Here is a 22,305-nt window from a genome sequence, read left to right as displayed (position 1 = left end):
ACAAATAGCCAAGACACAGAAGCAATCTAATTTCCATCAGTGGATGAATGGATAAGGAAAATGTGATATATAAGACAACACGCTATTATTCAGCCATAGGAAAGAATGAAATAGCAGGAAATCTTGTCATCTGTGACAACATACATGAAATTTGAGGACATTATGCTAAGTGAAATAAGTCAGAGAAAAGATAAATACTTTATGACTGCACATGTGAAATCCAAAAAAAGACAACAAAAAAACACAAAGTTATAGAAAAAGAGATCATATTTGTGGTTACTAGAGGTGGGAGATGGGGTATGGGGTAATTAGATGAAAGTGGTCAAAAGGTACACACTTCTAGTTATAAGATATATAAGTACTGGGGATATAATGCACAATACTTAACACTGTGATCTGGCATATTTGAAACTTAAGAGACAGATCCTAAGAGTTATCATCAAGAAAAAAACTTTTTTTAGTTTATATGAGATGATAGATGTTAACTAAATGTATTACAGTAATTCTTTTGCAATATATGTAAGTCAATTCACTATCTTGTATACTTTAAACTTATACAGTGATGTATGTCAATTACATCCTAGTAAAACTGGAAAAAATACACAGGCAATTGATACTCAACTTGGCTCTGCATCAGAATTGCTTATGTGGCTTTAAAAAAAAAAGCAATGTTATATGTACATATAATTTTTAAGGCTCCATGGTTATTCTGATTAGCAGCCAAGGTTGTAAACAAGAACAAACTACTACTTAAAAATTTTCAAAAGGAGAGCAATCCACTTATAAAAATGTCTTATTACTAGCAATCACATGCTTTTAAAAAATGCTTATCTAAGGGTGTCATCGCAAAAAGGAAACTGACACCAATTCAAGAAGCAGTTTGAAAGCAGAAAATTGAAAGGTAAATATTAGAAGAAAGAAATTGCTTCTAATAGATATTGCCTGCTTTTTTATGACAAAGAAGGTAGCAGATGAAAATAGGAAAAACAAGTTAATAATAAGAAAAAGCAAATTAGTGCTCTGAATTTTTAGGTTGTTTTATTTATTTTTTAAATTTTTAGGCTGTTTTAAAATAGCTTTTCTACTAAGCAACTAGCATCATAAGCATCACCTTAACTGATGCCCAAATAGATATGCTACAAATCCATCAGAGACCCCTTTAACCTCTCCCTCATTCCAACACGCAGAGGGATACAGCTGCAGTTCACATTTATCACCCAAAAGTTAACTGCAAACTCAGCTGTCAGTAGATACCACTGTCAATGACTAGCTTGAAAAAAAGTACAGAGTGCAAACAGATGGTTACCAGAAAGGAGGATAGAAGGATGGGCAAATGGGTGAAGGGAGAGGGAGATACAGACTTCCAGTGACAGAATGAATACGTTAGACGCATAAAAGGCAGAGCATAGGGAATATAGTCATTGATACTATAACAGTGTTCTATGGTAACAGTGGTAGCTTCGTGTGTGGTGAGCACAGCATGACATATAGAGTTGCTGAATCACCACGTCGTACACCTGAAACTAACATGACATTGTACCAACCATACTCAAATAAAAATGATTTTTAAAAACTTTTTCTGAACACATACACATAATTCAGGAGGGAGGAAATGTTTATTTTTCATTAATCTTTTGAATGCAACCACCATAATTTTTCAGGTTTAATTTAGTAGCAAACTTGATTAATAACGTTTCCAGGTGTTCATAATTTCAAGGCTAAAGTTCCAATGAAGGAAATACAGTTATCAATTTAATATAAATGAAGTTTTTAAAAAAGGCTAAAAGCAGTCTCATACTTAAAAAGAAAATATAAATGATCCAGACTTTAGACTTTAGTAACATAAGTACCTTACAGTACTACAATAAACAGAGAGAAAGATCTTAACTGAATATCAGAAAGAAGCACCTCTATTTTTCTTCTGCAACATGTATGTTTTGGTCATTAGCATGCTAGTATGAATGAGGCAATGTGTCAAGCACTGGCATACAGAAAGTGCAGCGAGATGTAAAGGAAGGTCGTGGTGGCAGTGGGAGGCACGGCACAGGGGTCTCTCTCCAGTTGGTACCTCAGTCATCTTCTCCTCCACACAACAGCAAGAGGGCTTTCTTATAGTCCCCAGACGTATCACCCTGAAACCCAAATGTACTCTGTTAAGCATCATGAGTCACAGAAGCTGCAGAAAGTAAAAAAAAAAAAAAAATAGATGTCTGGCAAACAGTTTTATTCATATGACTTTTTTCCCAAGTGGATAATCTCTATGTTTGTGACTTTCACATCAGGAATGTTATCCAAGAAGTGTCCTACTGATGTAACACACTTTTAACTTTCTAATTTTACCCCTTCAAGGCACAGCTCTAAGACAATGAAGTACGCTCTTCTTCACTCTAGCGACACAAAGAACAAGAAAGATTTTACAATGATATTCAAATCAAGCTTTCTTAACTTCTAGGGTTTTTTCCTTTTTTTTTAAAAATGTTTTATTTATTTCTAGGAGAGAGAGAGAGAGAGACAGCGTGAGCAGGGGAGGGTCAGAGAGACAGGGAGTCACAGACTGAAACAGGCTCCAGGCTCTGAGCTGGCTGTCAGCACAGAGCCCGACGCGGGGCTCGAACCCACGAACCGCGAGATCATGACCTAAGCGAAAGTCAGACGATTAACCGACTAAGCCACCCAGGCGCCTGGGTTTTTTCCTTTCTAAAAAAAATGTTTATTTTTTTTCGAGAGAGAGTATGAGTGGGAGAGGGGCAGAGAGAGGGAAACACAGAATGCCAAGCAGACTCCAGGCTCTGAGCTGTCAGCACAGAGCCGGATGCGGGGCTCAAACTCACGGACTGCAAGATCATGATGAGAGCTGAAGTCAGAGGCTTAAATGACTGAGCCACTCCGACACCCCTAAACTTCTAAGTTTCTAACATTTACCATGTACCTGGCTAAGGGAGGCAATCTGGGGGCTATCTGGCTATTATGTTTTTGCTTCAAAGACAGAAGCAGGTAAGCTTGACCTCTGCTTATCTCATATACAGATATGTAGGATAAATTAGTGTTTCAAACTCAGAGTGCATGCAAGTGAGAACTCTCCAGTGCCCTTCAAGCCATCCATACCATACACACACACACACGCACACAAAGTTCAAAGCTTGCTCAGTTGAGATACTGCTTTGCATACGGCCCACTTTCCCCTTTATCAAAAGAAAGAAAAAGTGAAAAGAGGGAAAGAAAAAGAGAGAGAAAAGAAAGTCAAAAGGTCTTAAGCCACATTTAAATATAGGCCACAGTCTCCCTTGCTTTTAAAAGGATAAAAATGATAGTAATACCTAAACTCTACTTATTTCTCATATAACCTGGTTGGTTCTTTCCTGAACTATGAACGAACACCATAGACAAGCTGGTAACAGACAATAAAAAAAGGAAAGTCTGATATGGGAGGAAGGAGGAATGAATAAAGACAGCCGGAACTGATAAAAGAGAGAAAGAACAAACACATTATCATCAGGGACAGAGGTTGGGTTTGTTGGGTCATCTCTCACCACTACTAAATAATGCTTCTAGGCTCACAAAAGCCTCTAACGTTTCCAAGAGCCAATCTTTCACTTGGGAGCCATCATCCATACTTTAGGAAACATTATGCCAAGTTTTAGAAGTCATAGCTCTAATCACATGACTAAAATTGGAAACTTCAGCAAGAACTGGGTTCTCTCATCCATGTCTTACATGCTATCTATTGGTCTGCTCTGGATTTCTCCAGATAATTTAAAGAAAGATTCTATTACCTTAATCATGGAATAAAGAGAGGTGGCAAAATTCTTCCTGAACTCCTTCCTAATGTTAAACAAATCAATCTCGCTCCTGGACACCATGACTCTGATGAGGGTATGATCATCTGTCCCAGCTCCCTTTAAAAAGGAAAGAAAGAGAAGCACATTTTTTAAAAATGTCAAATATGGCATCAAACTCCCCTGCGTTAGGATGAATCAATAAAGTAAAACAATCTGGTAGTATGTTTTAAGGAGAACAACAACAACAAAAAAACCCATAGTCTATCATTTCAATCATAATAATACACAAATATAACTAAAGAGATAAATTAATTAGATAAAAGATTCACGGTATGCACTTACCTTCATAGCATAGTAGAGGGTTTCTGCAAGATAGGCAGGTATGCTTCGAATAGATTTCACTAAGAAAATAAATAATACAACAGTCAGACGCTATTCTGATAGCAAAAGAAGTAATTAAAAATCAAAAGTTGCTTCATGCTTATTGCTCTACTTATTTACAAATACAAAAGTAACTACTAGGCTGAAAAACTCCTCATTTGCAAACTGATCTGATCTCCTTATTCACCAAGTATTTTCTTAGAAATTGGAGGATTGGGATTTCCTTAAAGTTCTGAGTTCTACATAAAAAGGTATGTAGGACAAGGCATGTGAGTTTTTCAACTGCCCTTTGTTCTATGAGCACATTTCTGCTATCGCAGTTTGGGTGGCCTGGGCTGTTACACCACAACTTTCTTCATCTTCAATAAATTATACAAACATTCTAGAAGCTTTCAATCCAACACATTCAAGCAAATAACACAAGGTATTCTCTCCATATTTAATATCTATGATTTACATAGAGCAGCATGAGACTTATCTAATTCAGTAGAAACACCCAGATAAACTGATAAGAGAAAAAGAGTATCTTCCCTGAACATGTATGTATCTACTCTGTGTCAGGGCTGCTCAGATCTCAGTTGGCTCAGCTTCATAAACTATCCATATAAAAATTCCTTAATATACAGAAGTAACAATCCATGAATTGGGGGTGGTGGAGTTATTCTCTCTTTTCCAATGCTTAAACAAAACAGCCACCAGTAACTAAAAATGTCATTATTTTAAGTGTATTGTAATTAGGAAGGGACTGTCTAAAAGTTTTCTAGTAAAATTCATTAACTGTGGAAGTCAGATCAAACGCTACCACTACTGGTGGTTCATGAACATTGTTAGCTTACTCTCCAGAAGACAACACAAAACTCGAGCTCAATGCCAAATACTCAGAACAACCAGCACACAGGTTCACCCCAAACCCATATGAAAACTAGGGCCACTGGGAACTCACAAACTAGATTCTTCGGGTTTGGAGAGTATATACTACTATCATAAACTGCACAAACTCAGTTCTCCAATTTTTCCAGATCATTCTGAATATTTAGCTGAAACAAATTTCCAAATTAATCTGTAAACAATCATTATTATATATCTTCCATCATACAAAAGATATTTTTTCTAACTCAGCTGCCAATTCTTCAGTCAGCCTCAAAGCTGTGAGGACAGCATTCAAAAAGAATACTATAATTCCACAAGTATCCAAAATATTTACAAGCCTCTGAGATACTGCCCATGCTTCAGATTCATAATAAAATAGTAGTATTTTTAATGCAGCTTCAAAACGACTTTTAAACAATTGTTTCAGTATTTGCACGGGATTAGATGAACTAACCAGATTAATTCTTTTCCAACATCAAAACAGACTTTGAAATGGAAATTGAGGAGTTTGCTTCACCCAAATATCACAAGCCCTTCTTTTAATAAAAAAAGAAATGGTTATTTTCAGATACATCTTCAACTGAATGAAATGCTTTAGCTCTTAACACCATAAATTTTATATACATTGTAAAACTACTTACCAACAGCAAGGAGTAATTGCTCCAAATTACCAGAAGTCTCTCGGTCAATGGTTTCCTCAATTTGAAATCCTGATATAGTCATGTATTTATCAAACACTATAAAAAGGAAAATAATTTCTTAATCATGTAAGGATCATTCTGCAAGGAAAGATGACATTTACTCTAACCAGGTATTGTCCTACTGAACACAAATCTCCCCTTTTTCTTTGCTGACAGAACTCTGACTTTGTTGTAGAGCCTCAATATGACAAGCCCTAAACAATGAAGTATATTCTTTGTTCACTGATTTCCTGACCTCTACTTATGAGTTATAACCAATGAGACCAAAGGTAAATCTGCTGGAGAGGATTCTGAGAAATCTTCCTTTCCTTATTAAAAAGTGATAAACAGGGGCATCTGGCTGGCTCAGTCAGTTAAGTGTCTGACTTCGGCTCAGGTCATGATTTCACAATCTGTGAGTTCGAGCCCCACATCGGGCTCTGTGCTGACAGCTCAGAGCCTGGAGCTTGCTTCAGATTCTGTGTCTCCCTCTCCCCATACCCCTCCCCTGCTCATACTCCGTCTCTCTCTCTTACAAAAATAAAATAAACACATAAAAGAAATTAAAAGTAAACTTTTTAAAAAGTGATAAATACTGGTGCCTGGATGGCTCAGTTGGTTAAGCATCCAAATTTGACACAGGTCATGATCTCATGGTTCAGGAGTTCGAGCCCTGTGCTATCAGCACAGAGCCCGCTTCAGATCCTCAGTCCCTTCTCTCTCTGCCCTTCCCCTGCTCATGCTCTATCTCTCAATAGTAATAAACACTGAAAAAAAAGTATTAAAAAAAGTGATAAACAGATATGATTAATTTGTCCCTTTCTTCTTGCTATTAAAGTCATTGATAAATTTGGAACTTCAGTAGCCATCCTGTGAGTGAGGTACAGAGCATGAGAAAGAAAACCCCAAAATACCAAGGACAGTGGTGCAGAAAAACAAAAAGAGCCCAGGTCCTGCCAAATGAGCCAAGGAATGCTACCTACAGAAGAGCCAATTTTTAAAGCCCTAGTAAGGTCTCCTGTCACTTGCCACTGAACTTTTTCCCACCTGACACCACAAGAACGAATGAATGTCTAGAGCTGAGGTCGTGCGTACCTCTACTTAGGGGGAAATACCTGAAGTGAGCCACGGCTCTGTGATTCATGACTGTGAGAGTAACGATCTAGAGGCCTAGCTCCCTTGTCAACCTCTGATGGGTGCAAAGGGGGCTACTAAGGATCTCTAGTTCTGTAAACACTACAATAGCTACAAAGAGAATGATGAGATTTTTCATGGTTACCAAAAGGAAGAAATAAGAAAACTGATTCACTGAGTAAGTGCCTGTTATATAGTATATATTTTGGTACACTGGCTTTCAAAATTAACCAAAGCACCTGTACCATACACATTTTTTCACTCACCCCTTCTCAAATGAGACACACTTCGTGTTCCAAAGATGGTGATGAACTTCTCTTCATCTGTCCCCCATTTCAGTTCTCCAGCTTGAAACAAAGCCTGTGAAAATTTCAACCTCAATTAGTATATCGTTCCTCCATGTCATTTCCAGGTTCTGAATCATACCTGTTTTACTCCCTGTACCTTAATGCGCCTGATTCACCATTGTATACTTTTCTGTTTCCTAAATTCAATGAGGTGAGTATGGAGCTATTTTGGAGCTTGCCACTGAACTGTGCCACAGATTAAGGACTCAAAGCAATCAAGCACAACAATGGGGCAAGGTTAATCGTTCCCAAAATGTCTACCATAATGCCAGTCTTTCAGGGGCAATGGTGTGGTTGGCAGAAATTTGTGATCACCTCGCTCCTGACACATCCACCTACAGACTGGGAAAGAATTTAACTAGGAGCTAAACTGTCTACATTTTCTGTTTTGCTTACTCGGCAGCTGTTCAGGAACACATGATAAAAAGTAAACTCCATTATTTTCTCTTTTTAGCTGCAGTTTAACCAAAACTAACTACAAAGAGTTTTCACATTTCTAAAAGATCACAATGGGGGCGCCCCCATGGCAGTGGCTCAGTCAGTTAAGCGTCTGACTCTTGATTTCGTCATGATCTCATCATTCGTGAGTTCAAGCCCCATGTCCGGCTCTGCACTGAAAGCATGAGGCCTGCTTGGGATTCTCTAGCTCTCTCTTTCTCAAAAAATAAATAAACATACATTAAAATTAAATAAAAATAAAAGATCACAATGATTTTTTTAAAAGGTTGTAGGTGTACCACAATGCCTGGCATACGGCAAGCAATTAACATATACTTGTTGACAATTAACATATACAACATGACTTGTTGTTTGAGTGTCCTGGTTTACCTCTTAAATGGAGAATACATGTTTTTTAGTATTCATATAATTGCTAAAAAAATAAAATTATATATAAATATCATCATTAAACTTTATTCCACTTATTAAGATGTGGATAATTTATTAAAACCCAGTGAATCAACCTTTAAAATGTCTATACTACCCTTTTTATTCATTTCCAGGTAAGTCTACCTATTAAGCCAAGACAAATGCAATTTGCTATGCCTACTACTAGGAGCTGCCTTTATGCTCACAAGTGGCAAACCACATAAGGACAGAAGGTGATGTGATCATAGCATGTGTTTAGATGAAGAAATTTTGATCATAGTGTGTTTAAGAATGTAGATTATGATGAGACAGATCTATTTTTTGTTATATTTCCAGGGAATTTTGAAAAATGAGTCACAATCTTTACACTCAATTTTGAAAAGGATTTATTTTAATTATAAAAATAAATAATACCAACTCTGGTCATGTGAGTATGTTCTTCAAAACTGAAAAGAGTTACAATGAAAGTTGTGCAAGTATCTAAACTTTAGAACTACATCATGGTATTATAGACTTGTCTTAAAATAACTCTTATATCTAATTACAAAAATAACACATGTTCGCTGAGAAATTTTATAAAACAAAAGAAAAAAACATAAGAAAAAAATTACCATGAATGCCAACATCCTAAAGACATTAGTTACTACCTTTAAAATGTTTTCTACACATAGATAAGATATACATACACACTGACACCTAAAACAGACGGGTATATTCTATATAATCCTGGAAGCATTACTGAAGTACTCCTTTCTGAACAAGTATTCGATATGCTAGAAATTTTCTCTACTAGGTATAGGAGACTTAAGCCTGTTAAAATGGAAATAATTTGCTGCAAATTATTAATTATTATTAAAATAGCCATTTTGCTATTTTAAACTAGAATCTCTTGGGGCACCTGCGTGGCTCACTCGGTTAAGTGTCTGACTGGCTCAGGTCATGACCTCATGGATTGTGAATTCAAGCCCTGCATCAGGCTCTGTGCTGACAGCTCAGAGCCCGGAGCCTGCTTCGGATTCTGTGTGCCCCTCTCTCCTCTGCTCCTCCCCTTCTCTCTTTCTCTCTCTCAAAAATGAATAAACATTAAAAATAATTTTCTAAAACCTAGAGTCTCATAATTTTCTTAAGAGAATTATGTTTTAGATCAATATGTATTCTAAAATTACTAAATAAATCACATGCAGTAATGATAAACTTCATATGGAATACTGATTTTTAAGTTTTGGTTTTGTCTTGCTTGAATGTAAGAGTCTTTTCTTCTAAATGAGGATGGTGAATATCCATGGAGCTGCTCTGGATGAGGGACCCTCACAACCTCCTCATCCTCCCCTCCTCCCTCAGAGTGGGCTTTACAGTTTAGCTCAGTTTGACAACCTCTGGTTCAGTGCAAAGTAGAGGTTTTGGAGTCAAAAAGACCTGGTCCTTGTCCTTATCTGTGAGATCTTAGATGAGTTACTTAATCTCTTCTTGAGTCTCAGTGTCTTCACCTACAGAGTAGGAATAATATTTCTAGAGAGGCATTAATGCAGATTATGTAACTTAGATAATGAATGCATTAAACAGTATCAGGTAATCAAAAGCAGGTACTTGGTAAACACTGACTCCTTCTCTTTCCCTTCTCCTCCCCCACTTCACCTAACTGCTCAGCTTTCTCTCCATGAACATAAACCAAGAATTTGGACGGGGGGAGGAAGTAAAATCAGTTTAACACATTAAAAATATAACAAAGTAAAGTGGATTATCTACAAAATGTTAATTTCCCAGGTGAATGACTCACTGGCTTATCAAATTCCTGGAAAAAGAAAGGAATTCTCTTAATGCCAGGTATCAGTAGAGAAAAAAGCTTATAAAAGGCCAAAGGCCCTGTGGTTGTCTCAGCTTACTCTCAATTAAGGAATCTTAAATTCCCATTAATAAGAACAGTCCAGCTACCCTTGCTACAAGAATTAGGTGTGTTTCTTTTCATAATGGTAAAAGGATAATTATTTTTAACAGTCTGAATTAACTAATAATAATACCTTTTAAAAAATAAAAAAACTGGGGTGCCTGCGTAGTTCAGCTGGGTAAGCATCAGACCCTTGATTTTGGGTCAGGTCGTGATCTCATCATTCTTGACTGAGCCTTGCATCAGGCTCTGTGCTGACGGCATGGAGCCTGCTTAGGATTGTCTCTCCTCCTTTCTTTTACCCTCCCATGCTCTCTCTCTCTCTCTCTCTCAATAAACAAAAACAAAACAAAAAAAAGACTCAAAGACTAATGGCCAATGTAACATGTTCTGTTGTTCTTAATCACCAAAAGGGTAAAGAAAACCTGGATTCTATTTAAGGGATATTCTAAGGTAACTTCGTAAGATGGTTTTCAGATATAAAGTTTCCCCTTCACGGTTCTGAATGTTCATATCCTCTGCACAGCAGGTAAGTGACACCTATATAGACCTGGCACTCAAAATGTGGCCCCAGGACCACAAAGGTATAATCTGAGAGCTTGTTAGAAATACAGAATCCCAGGCTCCACCCAGACCTACTGAGTCAGAATCTGCAGTTTTAAGGACATCCCCAGGTGATTCACATGCACTTAAAAGTCCAAGAAGCAATGCTATACACTGAGTGCCCTGAGGAGAAAAATCAATGAATATGAGGTAAAAACACACTGTTTCTACTCACTAGTCTCACACTGCAGCAATGCTCTCATTACATCACCAATTGTGCTGGGAAACCAGCCCAATGCATGCTAATGTAGGACCCACTGCAGTCATCTGAGACCACTAGAGTTGGCTTCTTCCACCGCTGACCACCAAAAAGCATCTAGAATTCCTACTCTTCAGAGTAGGTGTATGAGAATCACATTGTTTCCTACAAAGCCCACAAATAATACTTGGAAAGCAATAAGGTCATCTCTCATAGTTGGGAGTACTGGTTTGAAGGGCTGACCTAGAACTTTCTCCTCAAGGAGCCAAATTTTCTTTTTCTAACAATGCAGAGTTAAGCTAGACCTGTGCTTCAAATCTATATTTAATAAGCCTTTTACATGGTACAGGAACCAGGGGAGAGGAATTAGCAGGCAAGAATACAGACTGTCATCTAGCTGAAAGAGAAAGGGCTTGGGGGTTAGACAGGCCTAGGTACAAATCCAGCTCCAATACTAGTCAGTGAGGACCATGAGCTTGATTCTCAAATCCTTGAGCCTCAGTTTCCTTATCTATAAAAGAAAAATCATCCCCTCTACTTCAAAGTTATGTACTAATCCATTCACCAGTTATATACCAAATACCTACTAGATGCTAAATCCAGAGAATACAAACTGAACTGAAAGCTCAGAGTGCCCTGGGCAAGCAGACAAGTAAATAGGCAGCTTCAATATAAGGTGGCTGGACTGGGACAGGAAGCTGGAGATTCTATAGTCTTTCCTGTAAGGGCACCTGACATATATTGGGAGGAGTCAGGCAGGGAGACCTGAAAAGTAGCTAATCTGAAGACTGATTCCTGCAGAAAAAATAGTCAGGTGAATAGGTGGAGGAAGAGGGAGGTAGAGAAAGAAAGATCAAGAGAGGCTGGAGGCATAAGAAAGCAAGGGACAGATAACAAAGAGGCTTATAAACCACATTTAGGGCTTGAACTTTATTCTGAAGATCATGGGATCCACTGATGTTTTAAGGTTTTATATAGGGATGTGACACACGTTTGCATTTTATGGAGGACAGTGAGAGAAGCATCAAATACTGCATAGACAGTCTTCAGTAAATATTATTTGCTTTCCCTCTGTCTTCAGCTAGACAAAAAGATGCCAATATTCCAAAGCCATTATAAAATCAACCCACCCAAAAGAATACTAACACCATCTCTTTCCCATTAGCAAAGTGGGATTACACATCCAATGGCTGTTTCACAGAGAAGCCAACTGGAGTGACTTGAAGTGAATATGACCCTTCATTTTTCAACGGTATAGGACCAACAATCAGAATTGTATACTGAAACATGTGACCAGAGAGACAGGACTATTGTATATGATTCTAGGAATGCAAATAATTCTTTTATTACCAATTTCCAGTTTTCAAGTCTCGTGTTTCAAATATTTCCTAACACTATTTCCTACATTTGATTACTTATGTTTTTATAAGTTTTTTATTTTAATTCCAGTAAAGTTAACATGCAGTGTTATATTAGTTTCAGGTGTACAATATAGTGATTCAATAATCCTATATATTACTCAGTGCTCATCATGGTAAGTGTACTGTTTAATCTCCACCTATTTCACCCATCCTCCTACCCACCTCCCCTCAGATTACCATCAGTTTGTTTTATTACTTATTAACCACAGTAAGACTATACTGGGGTTTAAAAGCCATTTGAGTATAGAATTTCATTTGGAAGTCACTAAAAAGCAGCTGTCAAGAGAACAATCCTATTTAGAATTCTATCAAAAGAAAGGTGGAGGAATTCCCACATACTACAATAACCTGTAATCTATGATTTCAGACACCATTTATCACTAAACAACCTTATTATTTCTTTTTTATCCTTTCCTGTCAAGACACCTACTTCCTCACTGACAGCAGAATCAATAATACCTGTGCTTTTTGGTAAAATTATCTATTTTGTGAATTTCCATAATCACCAAAAAAATATATATCTGTGTGAAATTCACTATTTATATGTAATTCATTTTATTTCATTTCAGTCTGGGGACAAAATATATTACTGGCCAGAGCAAAATGAGAGAAATATACTTACATGGGTCTTATGATTTATAAAGGGCCCATAAATAAGAATATTTTAGATGCTATAACAATATATATTATGATTTTCCATTAGCATGGATTCTTTATTCATTTATATGTCATAATAAAGTCACCACACATCACATCTCACCTGAGCATCTTGTTCAACTTGTGCTTCATCAATTCTACCATCAGGGTCTCTATTAGCCTAAAAGAGATAATGTCACATTACTGAATTACATGAGTAGTTTTATTCAAAAGGAAAATTGATTCCACCTGACGGTTGTACACAAAGAGCTCTTTCTCTTAGGAATAATATGGTTTTAAGATAGCAATTCTACAATACTTCATTCATCACACAGCAGTGTCCAAAACCAATCTGACCCTATCGATTTTAAATCCTAGGAATGAAAGAGAATAGTGATATCTTACACTAAACAAACAAACAAGCAAACCTGTAAATTAGCTACTAACTATTACAAGTTTAGGTCAGATATTCTGAAACACAAACACAGGCAAGCAAGTACCAGAAATGATTAAAAGAGTTTTAAATGACCTTATTTAACCAGATTCAGACCAGTCCGCTTCAGATTTTTAAATCAAACTACAAATAGTCTCCGGCCAGTACCTGAAGGAGAACCACCAACATCCTCTGGTAGTACCCTGATGTATCCCCAACCACGTCATCTTCCAGGCTCGAGCCATATTCTGCAACAGAATTATTTTATACTTATTTAGAGCTTCTTTCAACTAAACAAAGACATCCTGCCCCATTAATCAAATGGAAGAGACATAAAGAAATACTTGATTAGTATAAATGTTCCCTACTCCATCTCAGAGTGCTGTAAAGACTAAAGGCTAATGCTTCCATGAGTGGTTGATAGAAAAAAAATTAAAGTCTCCCAAAAGCTGTCAGTTCAAACCTAAATCCATGACTCAGCCATTTAGAAATGCTCTCAACCAATGTAGACAGACACATGATGGTACAGTAAAGCCTCCAACATACAATTGATCATAATTTTAAACTTTGTATTGCTTTCTTTCAAACGTTTTACACAATTAGTTTCAAAAGAAGGTCTTCTATTCTCTAAAATTCTGAGTTTTTTTCTTTAGGCGTGACCATTCCTTCACTTAATAAGATATTTTTCCTCTACAGCAAATAAGGTTAACTCTGAAAGATAGCAGTGATATTTTTAAAAATGCCCCTTCCCACCTCTATTTCCAGTTATTCAGCATAATGCCATAGTAAAGGGGAGAACTGGTATCTGTAAAAGTCTATATGCCCTTTTCACTAACTTTCAAACAGCTGCTATTGAAGGCAGCTCAAAGACATTTAAATAACCATTATCTGAAAGCAGACAAACTTTAAAAGGTTGGCACTTCTATTTTAAAAGGTCTAAAAGCTCTAGGGGTGCCTGGGTGGCTCAGTCAGTTAAGTGTCTGACTTCAGCTCAGGTCATGATCTCACAATAAACGAGTTCAAGCCCGGCTTCGGGCTCTGTGCTGACAGCTCAGAGCCTGGAGCTTGCTTCAGATTCTGTGTCTCCCTCTATCTCTACCCCCCCCCATCCCCTCACAATCTCTCTCTTTCTCTCTCAAAAATAAAATAAACATTAAAAAATAAAAGGTCTAAAAGCTCTAAAAGAGCTACATGTTTAATTCAATGAGTTATCCAAATACAAAACAATTGAAAGAATCTTCTTATCCCTTCCTCTACTACAAAACCTATATATGTTTAACAATCAAATCCTTTCAAATACTTTTCCTCTCTCTGATTTAACCCCCTCACACTTCCCACCCACCTAGGTTGAGACATAACTGCCTAATCACCTCTCACACTTAAAGCTAATCAGATTTGAATCAAGAGGCTGATTAGCCTCCTTCCTTTGCTCCTTAATACTCCACTGTCCCATTCAGGGATGTGCAATACCTCTGAATCAAGTCCAAACTTCTAACCCAGCCATATAAAACCATCTACAAAACAGCCTGCATGAGCCAATTTATCTCCTGCACTAGACATGCACATATCCTCCATGGCCGTCAGGTTCTTTCCATTCCCTCAATACACTTTTCTCACTGCAGTCTCCATGCCATTGCAGACAGTGACCAAAATGCCAAAAATGTTTTCATCACCACCCCAAACCTACCTAGTCTTGAAAGCTTGTGTGGCTGTACCACAGGGCCTCTTCTAACATCAAAAGCCTCGATGACCTCTCTGGTCTAAAAAATTCTTGCATTACAGATTTTTGGTATTCGACTTTAGTCTGGGTTTTACTATCCTTTAACAACTGCATATTTTCTATGTCATGTCACCCCTAAATAGATTGCAAACTCCTTATGACAGGAGCTATGTTATGTTTATCTTTTGTGTCATTCATGCCAGCCAGTACACTGTTCATTCATGACACACCAGACACATAGTTAGTGTGCATAATACGTGACCATACATACAGTTACTAGACTCTTACAGCGTTCCATAGGTCATGCAGCACACAAAGGCTCACTCACCAGTGTCAACATGCAAGAAAGAGATCTCTGAATATTATGTCAAATAAAACTCTAAGGTGATTTTCTGTAGTTAAGATACATGTATTCCCCTCTGGCTTACTGGCTGGGACCTATCCAACTATAAAAAGAGAAGCAGGAAAGAAAGATCCAACACTTTAGAAAGTTAACTATTTAGCTGCTATAAATTTCACACTGTTTTGACTTGCTGAATTACAATGTCATTCCTAAGATTAATAAACTGATGCCTAGATTGAGACCCATTTTCCTAGCAGAAGGCATTGAGCTAGTTGGTCTGTTGACTGGGCTGACCATCTGGATAGTCTGCACCTGCTCAGTCAAGTAGGACAAAGAGTCTGGTACAGAAACGCTGATGAGATGAGACATGAACACTTTACCTTTACTTTTTATTTCATTTCCTTGGATCCATTCACAAAATATACTTCAGATTGAAATACAGCTTTTTTTCCACACAAAAAAGTAAGGTACGCCAAAGCGAAAAATTAAAATGCAGAATATCCAAGCATTACCATTAGCTAAAATGACACATTTACTCAAACATTTTTATCAATTCCAATTTGGACATGGTTTCTTTTCCAAAATTCTACAAGGGTCTTTCAGAGAACTCTTAACTTCTACTAACTTAAAAGTAATTTTCTGGGGCGCCTGGGTGGCTTAGTCGGTTAAGCGTCTGACTTTCGCTTAGGTCATGATCTCGTGGTTCGTGGGTTCGAGCCCTGCGTCAGGCTCTGTGCTGACTGCCAGCTCAGAGCCTGGAGCCTGTTTCAGTTTGTGACTCCCTCTCTCTCTGACCCTCCCCTGCTCACGCTGTCTCTCTCTCTCTCTCTCCTAGAAATAAATAAAACATTAAAAAAAATTTTTAAATAAAAGTAATTTTCTTCAGGAAGAAAACCTACATCCATCTTGAAGTTAAAGTAAAAGAAAAGCAACCTGTATGTCTCTACACTAGTTGCAAACTCAAAGTAAAAATAAACTCCCATCTTCATCAGGGGATTCTCATAAGTACCAAAATAAATACAGGTACAGTAAAAAGCAGTCTTTTCTTCACTGAAGAAGAAAACTAGCTTGAATGGTCGCTCAGTCATTCATTCACGCAACTGTTCCTCTAGCAATCGTGTACGGCCTGCCTCCTGTAACTGAAGAACTGTGCTCCCTTTAGAAAAATGAAAAAATGACAGTGGAGATGAAGGGGAAATAACAGTCAAAACATTTACCTTCTTCATAGACTTGTTTTATGGCTCTCAGTTCTTCAGGTGTTCTTGAAGCAATAATTTCTGTCAGTACTTTTTCATTTGTCCCAGCTCCCTGTTTGGAAATTTAATAGAGAAAATATGTAAATCAGAGGAAATAAACTTATTTTCCTAGAATAGATGTTACCCAAATTGCATAATTATATAAACATAACATATAAACTATCCATATCATATTCACTTCTTTGTATACAAGTTCTATTAGTTATAGAAATAAAAAATTTCAAACTAATTTTCTCTGCAAAGACAATTTTATCCTTTTTTGTCTAATGAAAAATAATACTTACTGCATGTGTGTGTGAAATGACACATAACAGAGTCTATAAACTCATAATCATATCAGTTTCATTCCAAATAGTTTAAAAGCAAAACATGCAAATGAAACGTGAAATTAAAAAGACCAAAATAGTAAAAATGAAAACTTTACATAAATTTATATTAAACAATCTGTACCTCAAAACATAAACTCTCTGACCTCAAATTTAATTCTCAATGGAATTTCCACAGGTAAATTCTGTACCAAAGGAAATAATAAATGTAGCATTGTTTAGTTATTAGGAACTGGATTAGTACAAAAGGAATTGAAATGTGCTTTCTGGAATTTTGGAAAATACAGTTGACACCTGAACAACATGGGGGTTAGGGTCAATGACCTCCCCCAGTCAAAATCTGTGTATAACTTTTGGCTCTCCAAAAATGTGACTATTGATAGCTTACTGTTCACTGGAAGCCTTACTGATAACATAAGGAGTTGATTAGCACATATTCTCTATGCTATATGTACTATATATTTTTAAAATAAAGTAAGCTATAGAAATGTTATTAAAATCGTAAGACAGAGAAAATTCATTAACCATTCTGTACTATAAAAAATCAGTGTTGTTCAAAAGTCAACTGTAATTTTAGTAGGGTTTCCCTTTTCTGATTGTAAAAGTCATATCTAAATTAGAAGACATAGGCAATAATAGAGTACAATTTAATTTTAAAAGATAGCATATTTAATCTTACTCCTTATATCTGTTTCTTTTCCAAAAATCAAGCCCTGAAAAACCTATGTTTATGCTCTGGCAGTATATCAATTACTGCTGAGATTTCAGAAGTACTCTACAAAAAGGCCCTTTTTCAATAACTTGAGATTTTGTTTACTCCAAAGAAAGCACTTGAGAAAAATGAAGAGAAAAAGCACAGAAAACTTCCTAACTTGGTAAGCCCTCGTCTCCTTCCACTCCATAAATAAGAATCCCTGTGCTACATTATCTCCTTGCTATTAAATCTCATTTTGCCCATTCAAAATCTACTGCTACTTGTACTATTTCCTGCCCCAAAGATCTATACAAATGTTTTAATGTAGTCATATTTACACAATATTCCAAACACCAGTCAAGGAAATATACATTTAGTTATTTGCTACAATGAAATTATAACAAGTTTACTAGCTACTATTTTAGTATTATACTATTTTAGTATTATACTATTTTAGCATTTAGAAGTACTACAGGAAAGAAGGAAAGGGTATTAGAAATCTTTCCTTTATGAAATTCACTCTGTAGCTTTATTTTGTTAACCTAAAATGATCAACAATATTATTTCATAGTCAGACATTTTAAAAACACATCTCAAAACCAGAAAACAGGCATGAAAATAAAATATAAAAGGCCACAAAAATATTAAAATTTTAAATAGTTACTATTACTGAGTTAACTATACAAAAAGATTAAATATCGCACTTGTAATTTTCTCCCTCCTTTTCTTCGTATTGCCTCCTACACAATTTTGTCCCATAAGAAACTCTCACAGAAATAACTCAAAAAATTGTAAATGTAATTACCAACACAAAATAACATGATTCATGACAGGAATGCTCCTCTCACTAATCATCTTACCTTAAGAGCATGCTTCAGTTCGTAGGCATCATAAAGTCGAGAAGGTTTCATCAGAGCCACAATTAATTTTTCAAATTTTCCAGTCAGTTCTGATTTCAGGTCATCCAGAAGATCCTAAATCATGAGAACACAAATGTGTTAAACAGTAACAAATTTTAAGGAGATTCTTCTTAAATATAAAACATAGCCCTTTGCTCTAATGAATTAGTTATGCTGCTATCTCCAAGTAGAAAAAGGCATGAGTTAAACAAATCCCCATAGTTTTGAATAATGTACCCTTGATATTTGACCTAAAGCTTACACTAAAGCAAAGCCACTTCCGTAACAAGGGCTTTGTTCCCACAATATGATTTTCTTAACTCCAATAGTTAAGAAATGAATATTCTTAAAAGGTAAATTAGAGATATTTTTAAAATGTTGTTCTGAGGAACGTATGTATCTTTAAAAACAATTTTCCCAAAACAAAATCATAAATGCATTTTTACAATGACAAAATCTGGCTTATCATACCTATACTAAACAACTTTTCCTCTCAATATCAAATAATATGTAAATACATAAGGAATTATGTTTACAATTATGCTCCCGACCACTGAGAGACAGCTGCTACTCTGGAGAAATTGTGTATATAATTACAAAAAGAAAAGCAGTAGTCCTTACTCATTTCAGTCTCAGCACATAAGCACCTAGAAATTATATTTGGAATACTTTTTTTTTGTTTGCTTGGCATTTATTTTGCAATGAGATGATGAACACAAGCTTTCAGAATAACCAAACTGTGTTTAAGCTTTTCATATATGCAATAATTCATTTAAGAAACAAATTTGGTTTTTACTTTGAATTGTTAATCAAATAAGAGCATTTAAATCAATGAGTTAGAAACTCATTTATTAAAATACCACTCCAAAAGGAACCGATACTGTGACCGTGTCAGAACAAAACATACTGTAACACAGGCTCACACCTGGAAAACAGATAATGAGACAGTCCTGGGTGGGAAGCAGGGAAGGAGAGAGGCAGCTATTACCACGCGATCTTTTGGCACTTTCCTTGCATCAAACAAGGAAAAACAATTATGAGGATAAGCTGGGTGAGCACTACAAACCAACAGCTAATATTAAGAAACTAGAAAAGGAAAAGGAATAATAAAGTCAGAAGAATAGAATAAACACTGTTAACAAAAGACTAATAGAGTTCAACCTTAAAATCATATAGGGGCTCTACATTCTAACTTAGGATGAAGTATAGTCTTACCCTGCCAAACAGAGTTTTAAAAGCTGCAGCAATTTCCTGGCGCTGAGCATTGCTTCGGGATGTCAACAGAGTCAAGATGCTCTCCTCATCAGTGCCTGCAATTTAGGTCCAAAAAATTACATCTTGGTTCCCACACATCCACTGTTTCAATAACCTTTGTGACCAGCCCCCTAGTCACTTCCTTACCTCAAAAAACAGACTTTATTAAATAACTTATTAAGCTATAAAATGTACAATTTGGGTGCCTGGGTGGCTCAGTCAGTTAAGGGTCCGACTTCCGCTCAGATCATGATCTCATGGTTCATGGGTTCGAGCCCCATGTCGGGCTCTGTGCTGACAGCTAGCTCAGAGCCTGGAGTCTGTTTCAGGTTCTATATCTCCCTCTTTCTCTGACCCTCCCCTGCTCATGCTGTCTCTCTCTCTCTCTCAGAAATAAATAAAACATTTAAAAAAATGTTTAATGTACAATTTATAACACATTATATTTTCAATATAAACTACCCCCATTCCTGATGCATTTTTGTGAAGTAGGAAAACATTCCTGACTTTTAAAAAACTTAGTGCACTGAGTTTTCTTGCAACAGATAGTTACTCAAATAATGGCTATTCACAAGGCACAACATATTGGGTGTTACAGAGGATTAAGAGAGGAGAAAAACAGATTCTGGCTTCAGGTTCTAATTTAGGGTAAGAAGAAAAAAAAACAACTACAGACAACCTTGAGCTAAGACAGAATGTAACAAGTGCCTCGGGAGAGGTCTAGGTGTTAAATGGGGTTTCAAAGGAGGTCCTCTTAGCTGACAGGGGTAAGGAGTTTTGGGAAAAGCTTCAGGGAGAAGGTGACCACCTAAAGAGTCTTGAAGGATGGAAGGGTTTTGTCAGGCTGTGATGTAAGAAGGGAAGACAGGCTTTTAGAAGGAGGGAAAAGCTCAGCAGGAGCAACATATAGGGTTTTCACTATGAGCAGATAACACATGGAGTGGTACTGTAAACTGATTCCGACAAAAGGCACTGGGATACTAAGGAAGCCCTTGCACGGCCTGAGAGCTAACGCTAATCCTGCTACAACAGGAAATCTCACAAGATATTCAGCATGGAAAGTGATGGGGTCAGAGCCAGTGTGGAGAAGGCAGATCTCCACACATGGACGCTAGTGCAGAAGGAGCCTGAGGACAAGGGATGAATTCTGTGTAGAAATCCTCAAGATGAGAGGTTTATCATACATGGCTAGAAAGGAATCTGTGGAGAGCTAAGCTGAATGCAAGAAGCCTGCAGAACCAGATAGCTGATGGGGCAAAGTGAACAAAGACCTGCAGAGCTGACCACTCTCAGGAATAACTGCTTATCTACTCAGTCAGCTGCCTTCCAGGTAAACCTGAAAAGTTAAAAACGAAAGGGGCTGAATTTAACTTTCTGTTCAGTTCTAGAGATTGAATATACTGGATATCAGTCATACTATTTTGTTACTTTCATGTATCTTTTCTCTTTCTATACATGTCAGATAAAATTACTTTAAGATTAATCTTATTGTAAATCAGAGACTTTTTGTTTAGAAAAACAAATGTCATATTTTTTTAAGAACAAAGAAAGGTTGAATTTACCCAGGCCTTTCATGGCTTTCCGAAGAGTTTCTGCATCAGCCCGCTCATCAAATCCAGGGAAGGCAGTCACAGTGCCTTTAACCTGAGACAGGAAACATAGTGATATTATTCATGGCATGACTAACATAACAAAACTAGTAACATACAGAAAAAGCCATTGTTCTATATCATGTTTAGTCTTTAAATAAATTTACCATTTGATAACCCCATTTGAAATAGGCAGAGGACCACTTACAGTTTGGATTAGCAGGACCAGTAAGCTATCCTGGCCCACGTGCAAAACCATTAACGGGAAGTCTGACTCCCAAGGCTCTCTTCCCAAGGGCATCACCCCCAGTGATCAAGCCCCAATGATACCTCCTGATTCACAGAGAGCACTTTCTTACAGGATTTTTTCCATTAAGTCTCTTGCCACTTTGAGGACCATGCTAATCCTGCATTAAAACTTGATGTCCTTGGGGTGCCTGGGTGGCTTAGTTGGTTGAGCGTCCGACTTTCGCTTAGGTCGTGATCTCACGGTTCGTGGGTTCGGGACCCGCGTCAGGCTCTGTGCTGACTGCCAGCTCAGAGCCTGGAGCCTGTTTCAGTCTGTGACTCCCTCTCTGACCCTCCCCTGCTCACGCTGTCTCTCTCTCTGTCTCCTAGAAATAAATAAACATTTAAAAAAAAAAAAACAAAAAAACAAAACTTGATGTCCTACCCTAGAGACTCAACTCCAAGCAATGTTCTTACTACATAACTCTTAATCTAGTCCTGTTTTTTTAAATTTACTTAGGGATTTTACGATTACCTGGTAAAGCTTGAAAAGACATTTGATAATTCATATTCTAAATCTTTAAATTTATAACTTTATAAAAGTATATTGGAAGACATTCTTCAAAAGTTTTCCCATTATACTTATTTTGTCATATGTGTAGTGCTTTTCATCATCAAAATATTTTAATATTTCCCCCTCAAAATGTGTATAGCACTAGTTCTTTAGAATCAGAAGGCTTTATGAATACTGAGTCATAAGT

General features: G+C 36.9%; 1 protein-coding gene across 1 annotated transcript in view; it reads right to left on the bottom strand.

Annotated features, from left to right (window-relative positions):
- Positions 1–1,597: 1,597 nt before the first annotated feature.
- ANXA5 (annexin A5) overlaps positions 1,598–22,305 on the bottom strand; it is a 30,941-nt gene continuing 10,233 nt past the window's right edge. Inside the window, exons 3-13 of the mRNA XM_039241609.1 lie at positions 21,290–21,371; positions 19,689–19,783; positions 18,435–18,548; positions 16,516–16,606; positions 13,404–13,483; positions 12,927–12,983; positions 7,111–7,204; positions 5,672–5,767; positions 4,122–4,180; positions 3,774–3,896; positions 1,598–2,132 (exon numbers count right to left, since the gene is read on the bottom strand). Of these exons, the coding sequence (XP_039097540.1) occupies positions 2,070–2,132; positions 3,774–3,896; positions 4,122–4,180; positions 5,672–5,767; positions 7,111–7,204; positions 12,927–12,983; positions 13,404–13,483; positions 16,516–16,606; positions 18,435–18,548; positions 19,689–19,783; positions 21,290–21,371 (954 nt within the window). The 3' untranslated portion in view covers positions 1,598–2,069. The remainder of the gene's footprint in view (positions 2,133–3,773; positions 3,897–4,121; positions 4,181–5,671; positions 5,768–7,110; positions 7,205–12,926; positions 12,984–13,403; positions 13,484–16,515; positions 16,607–18,434; positions 18,549–19,688; positions 19,784–21,289; positions 21,372–22,305) is intronic.

This window comes from Hyaena hyaena, unplaced genomic scaffold (genome assembly GCF_003009895.1).
Source record: "Hyaena hyaena isolate Hyena2069 unplaced genomic scaffold, ASM300989v1 scaffold_198, whole genome shotgun sequence".
Lineage (NCBI taxonomy): Eukaryota > Metazoa > Chordata > Mammalia > Carnivora > Hyaenidae > Hyaena > Hyaena hyaena.
The sequence above is the reverse complement of the archived record's forward strand: the minus strand, read 5'-3'. Positions and strand labels throughout refer to the sequence as shown.